At 41.6% G+C, this 6,000-nt stretch overlaps 1 protein-coding gene across 2 annotated transcripts in view; it reads left to right on the top strand.

Moving 5' to 3' along the window:
• The first annotated feature begins 4,521 nt into the window (after positions 1 to 4,521).
• The window catches only part of cmss1 (cms1 ribosomal small subunit homolog), a 35,187-nt gene continuing 33,708 nt past the window's right edge, over positions 4,522 to 6,000 (top strand). The window contains exon 1 of one of the 2 annotated variants that reach the window (XM_030427678.1): positions 4,522 to 4,672. In XM_030427678.1, coding sequence (XP_030283538.1) covers positions 4,624 to 4,672 — 49 coding nt within the window. In that variant the 5' untranslated portion in view covers positions 4,522 to 4,623. The remainder of the gene's footprint in view (positions 4,673 to 6,000) is intronic. The other variant, XM_030427680.1, reaches the window with a different exon arrangement.

Genomic DNA, 6,000 nt, shown 5'->3' with positions numbered 1-6,000 from the left:
ACAGGTCAGGCTCGGCCAGATGCTCATGAATACAGTTGTAACTTAGCCCTGTGCGGGAAGTTATGTGTGGGGAAGTTTTGGAAAGCTCAAGGTCACTTCCTGTTTACTTGCACTTGGCCACACACTTGCTGTCAAGCCACCGACTACCTCGCTGACCCCCCGTTCTAGCTATGGCGTATCAACATGACAGCTACAGTATTTCGTTTTATATTCCTTTGAATCATCATTTCTGTTTCCGACCCTCATTAAAACTGAGAGGGCTGTTTTGGTGAACTTAAATACTTATTCTCCTTGGATTGTCATCCACTCATTAGACAAGGTTATAACACAATAAGGGTATTAAATCATCCGATCATTTCACGCTTATAGACTACAAAAAGAGATTCTCGGTTTGCCCCCTCAGTCCCACAACAACTGTAATCTGTGAGCTGGTTTGGAAAGGTGTGAGATGACGAAGTGCACTTTTATCGCGGTGGAAATGCATCGCATAAGAATAGGTAGTAAATAGATGCATCTGTGGCTGTGTAGTAACTAGCGCTGAACTTTCTCCGAAGCCGTAATTAGTCTGCGTCCGTTCTCGCCTGCTTTCCGCCCCGCCCCCCCCCCCCCCCCCCCCCCCATGTTCTCCGTGTTCAGCAGAGAGAGGAAAATACTTGATAAAAAGGAGGAGAATGGAAAACCAAAAATAACACATCTTCCTGTGATCATTAAAATGAGAAAGTGGAGGAACAGCTGCTTACAACCAAATAAACACATTAACACCAATGCTCCACAGCGTGCAATCACAGAGGCCCGAAGAGACAGCTGCCCGCCTTTAATTACGATGACGACCATCTTCTCTGTTCGGCATCCTCACAACTTTCCAGACTTCTTTGTTTTGATTTAGATCTTTGTGCACCGTGTTGTTTTTTCCCCCTATTTCGCAGCCGTACTATCCGAAGATAAATGTAAAACCGTCATCATTGTTGAAATAATTTTCACATAATGTGTACAGAAGCAGTCTGCTCAGTTGAGCAGTTGAGGCAAGTATGACATTTTTGGAAAAACACTTGTGTCATTGTGTTTCTTGCCAGAGGTAGATGAGACGATCGATAGCACTTTCAGAGCCGCTGTTACATTTGAAGCCAAAGAAAGCAGCTGGTTATTTCAACTTAGCGTTGCTAAGCATTAAGGGCTGGAAACAGGAGAAACAACTATTCTGGCTCCGTCCAAACAGAACCCGTGGACTGGCACTTCCAAAAACTCACTTATTTACATGTTTTATGTAAAACCGACTGGCTGGGTTCTCCTAGTGTGTTATGTGAGGGACACTCTCTTGGCCTTGTGCAGTGATTTCTTGTCATCAGGGTAACCAGCTGCTGGCTACAGTTTTTCTTGTTTAACCGACAAAATATAAGAGTGGTATCGATCCTCCCATCAATCTCACTGCACGGAAGCAAATATGTGCATACCCCAAAACGGCAGCTTCAATTTAAGACATGCTAAATAAGTTACATATTTTCCACGTTTTCATATCCCATCAGCAAATGCACGCAATCGCAATATCTTAAACAGCCCCTTCCTCAAACGATCCCATGGGGGTCGTTGCCATCTTATCCTCACAACACATTCATGTTCGGATAGTGCAGGGCTGCGATCATTTACTGATGATTTTACGATAGTGAGCCCCCGTGTGCAGTTTAGCCCTTTCAAAGAGCCCATTCTCTCTTGTACTCACAGGTTGGCTGAAAAAGCAGATTTTGAAGTTTCAAAGTTTCCCTGGGGTCTAGAGAGAAAGGATTGTGTTTTTTGCACAGCGCATTATTCCTAGTGAACATGCAGCCAAACGACGAACAGAGAGAATGACAAATGAGGAAGAGGCCTGTGTTTTACAGGAATGATGCTTAATTACATACAAAGCTGCCATTTAGGGCCCATTGTCCTGCCTGAATGTTGGCAGTCCTCGGCGCAATGTGTTGACTGCGTCCTTCCTTTCTCTTTCTTGATTTGTTTTTCTTTCCCCATTTTGAGGGTTACACAGCATAACCATCCTGATCCCTTTATAATTTCCCCAGTAATCAGTCTGTTCTTTTTCTTTCTTCTATTATTTTTTGCGGCGTAGCTTTAATCAGACATCTCATAGCCTCTACCAGCCAGAAATGTGTTATTCCGATAGAAAGACAAAAAGGCATGCAATTACTCCCAGAGGACCTGTCCCTCCCCTCTGCTACAGCTGCAGAAAAGAGGGCACTATTCCAAACACGTCCTCCTTCTCCTCCTTTCTCCTCTCCTTCCTTTCCTTCTGTGTTTTAAAATAACATCAACCAGCCCGAACCAAATTGACAGAAGATGCAACGATGTGTGTGTTTTGTAATGCACACGGGGTCAAAACGCTTAGTAGAACAGTAGGTTACGGCTCCCTCTGTGAAAATGTCACCTTATGATGAATAATAAGGGGGTTTATTCTGTAATTACACATGTCATATGAAAGAAGGTCAACGTTTGAGGTGTAAAATCTAAATATGACTCAGAGAGATCATTTACCTGGCATACGGTTTAATTAGCTGTCAGAGAGAACAAAAGTGACTGAAGCAAAAAGATGCATTTTTATTCTTGTGACACGTCTATGCAATAATAAAGTCATTACTTCTACAACCACTTATAAGGTTATAATAGGTTATAAGCATGAAAAAAAAGCCTTTCTAAGGTACCTATATTGGCAAAAGGGAAGTCATGGGATTCTTCCTATTTTATGGTACTGCATTAAAATGCTCTCCCCTAAAACATGTCCTCATTACCTTCAACATCAAATGCAGTTGGGAAACGCAGCGGGGCTTCCAACTGACCCAGACTGTAAAACAACAAAGAAGATAGAAAGCTCCTTGCTTGCAAAATGTATAGAATTTCAACTGATGTTCACAAAAATAAAAGCACACATCGAGCAGGCAGGAACTGCATTTATAGATTATTACTCTCTGTGCCTGCAAGGGAGCACCGAGCTTAGGAAGCGCCTGCTGTTGGTTATTTTGTTGGCACTATGTGCTTTGAGTGAGCTGTTGTTGAGCAGCAGTAAATCTTTGACTTTTTGCGATCATGTGGCTGTACGTCAGACAGATGATAGACAAATTATCTTTATCACCCTGTTTTTCCAGACATCACAAAGTGTTTTTCTTGCCTTTGGCAAGGCGTGTTTAGAGAGACTGTTGCCAGGGAGTACAGCTAACTTTTTTCAAATTAAAAAAACAGAACGCTTTTTTTTTTCTTCAAAGCAACCATGTTACAGCTTTGACATAACAAGCCCATCTTGACCAGCTAGACCATTTCATGATATAAACAAGAAAGAGAGACTTGCAGCATTAGTAGCACTGCATGTGAGTCAGTCAGTCATATTCTGGTTGTATTTGAAGAGTGTTTTGTTCGAATCAAATCAAAATCAATTCTATTTATATAACCCCCAAATTACAATCTGTACAGTGAACGACATCCTCTGTCCGTAGAACGTCGATTCGAGTGAGGAAAATAAAAAGATGGAAGAAACTTCAGGGAGAGCCATAAAGGAGGGATCCCTCTCCCAGGACAGACAGACATGGAATAGATGTCACATGTACAGAACAGAACAACAAAATGACAGTTTACAAATTGCATCAACAGAATTCTCTGATACACATGATTACAAATTATGTAAAGTGTGTGGATCCAGAAGGATGACTGAGCAGGCTGAGGCATCGCAAAGTGTTGCTAGAGTCACACGACCTCCACTCCACTGTGGTGACCTGGAAGAGTGCAGGCCACACAAGATAATTAGCAAAAAAAGAAAACATTGAAATTAAGAGGCATCAAATTTGACAGAAATCCTCATATAGGAGATAGAGGAGAGAGCAATTTATACAACGGAGCCCATGGTATGACGATATAGATACGTCAATATGTGAGGCAGCAGGAGTCAGGAGAGAGAGATGTTCCCGTGTGCCCGTGGTTTGGCAGAAAGGAGCCTGAGTGAAAATAGAGGAGGAGGAGGAGGTGGAGGAGGGGGGAGGAGGAGGAGGAGGAGGAGGAGGAGGAGTAAGCTATCAGCAGGAAGGTTATTCCAGAAGAAGGGGGCATGATAGGAAAAAGCCCTGCAGCCAATTGACTTCTTTTTAACTCTGGGAACTTTTTTCCCAGTCAATTGGTTATCAAAGTTTATAAATATATATATATATATATATATATATATATATATATATATATATATATATATATATATATATATACATAAGATATATATAAGATAAGATATATAAGATTAGTTAATATGTATGTATGTGTATGTATGTATATATGAAATGGTGGATTTGCCCTTTAACAACTTGAAATAATGTGACATTTGCGCTCTTCATGCCAAACACAGTAAACTCAAAGTCCCTACCGTGACTTCAGAAATAAGGGTTTTGGCCCACTAATCACAAAACTATGGGTATGTTCTTTTGAAGTTCACTTTCGGTAACCCCAACAGACCACAGTTAGTGTTTAAATTGTGAGGCGTTGAAAGCAAGTCTCTTGGTTTATTCTGTGTGTGTCATTCTAAACATGCTGCCCTGAACGCACCCTCAGCGTGCTCTCCCAGCGGTAGATTTGGATTGGACAGACGACTCGTTGAAGAAAATGGGGGACGACTTGGGAGACGAGTGGTGGGCACACGAGGGTAAATCAGGTACCTTGCTCAACTCCAGTGTCTTTAATTTTTTAGCGTTTGTGAGACTTGTGGTTCGGGAGCTTTCCGTGCGTCCTGACAAGCTAACTGGTGACGTTTGCTGTCAGCTGACGCTCGAAATGCCGGTTTGTTATAGCTAACTGTAAGCTAACGTTAGCTGCACAGCTACTGTATGTCCACTGAGTTGCTTTAGATACATTGAAACCCATGTGAGCCATTAACGTCAGTTGCCATAACAACAAGTGTAACACACAAAGTGCCAGCTGTTTTTTGTGGAGCTAACTCCTGACCTGTTTGGACAGGGACAGTTACCGCTGGTAGCAAGAGTTGTTAGGAGCAGGAGGCGTGTAAACACACGTGTGTGCGTGTGTTAGTAACGTCATGACAGCGTGAGGGGTCCTCGCAGAGAGTAATTACAGTAACGTCTTTGTTTCCCTAACGCTGTCTGCCATGTCCTGTACCTTCCCTTGAACCTCACATTTAGCTCTCTTCTTTTCACAACTTTCTGCATTCATTCTGCTGTGCCCGTTCTAATCTACTAACACCAACAGAGGAAGTTCCCTGCGGCTATACCTTGCATAGCTTCATGCACTCTGCATACCAATAGAGGGCAGTCATGTCCTGTAAGGATTATTAACCTGATCGCTTTGGACAGCAAAGTGTTGCTGAGTTGCCGAGCAGAATAAGATATAGTGTGTTTTCAGGAGGTATTACAATGAAACTTTTATATTGAGCTTATTCAGACATAGACATCACCTCTCTGTCCTATTTCTTTTCTCTGTCTCTCACGAAAGCACATGCACAAACGGCACACGCAAAGATAATAGTTGTGCACGTCAGGGAGAAGTGATAAAAAATTACATGCGGTCTGGTTGTGACAGCATATCTAGCATAATTGGCATGGGCCAGACTACACTAAGTTATATGTATAATGATATTACAGCCTCTGTAAATGTGTACATTTTACACGAGTATTTATGATAATAAGATATGATACTGTTCGTACTGTGTGTGGATGACAAAAGTACCCACACTACCTATACCTAAAATAAATGATCGATAAACTGTTTGCAAGTGAGCAAAAAAATTTAATCAACAGATTTTTGAGTAGTGTCTGGCATTATTTTCTTTCCATTGAAAATAACTACTCTGTAACACACTTTTTTTTAAATGTTTTGATATCATGTTTGTTACATTTGATTTTTGACATGCTTCAGACAAGAACAGGTTGTTTGACTGTGTGTCCCAAAACTTTTGACAGATTTCTGTGTCATTGATCTGATCATTTATTAGCGTTTGCTCATGTGTTTTGTTGCAGTATACTCCTG

This window comes from Sparus aurata, chromosome 9 (assembly GCF_900880675.1).
Source record: "Sparus aurata chromosome 9, fSpaAur1.1, whole genome shotgun sequence".
NCBI lineage: Eukaryota > Metazoa > Chordata > Actinopteri > Spariformes > Sparidae > Sparus > Sparus aurata.
This window is presented reverse-complemented; position numbering and strand designations above follow the sequence as displayed.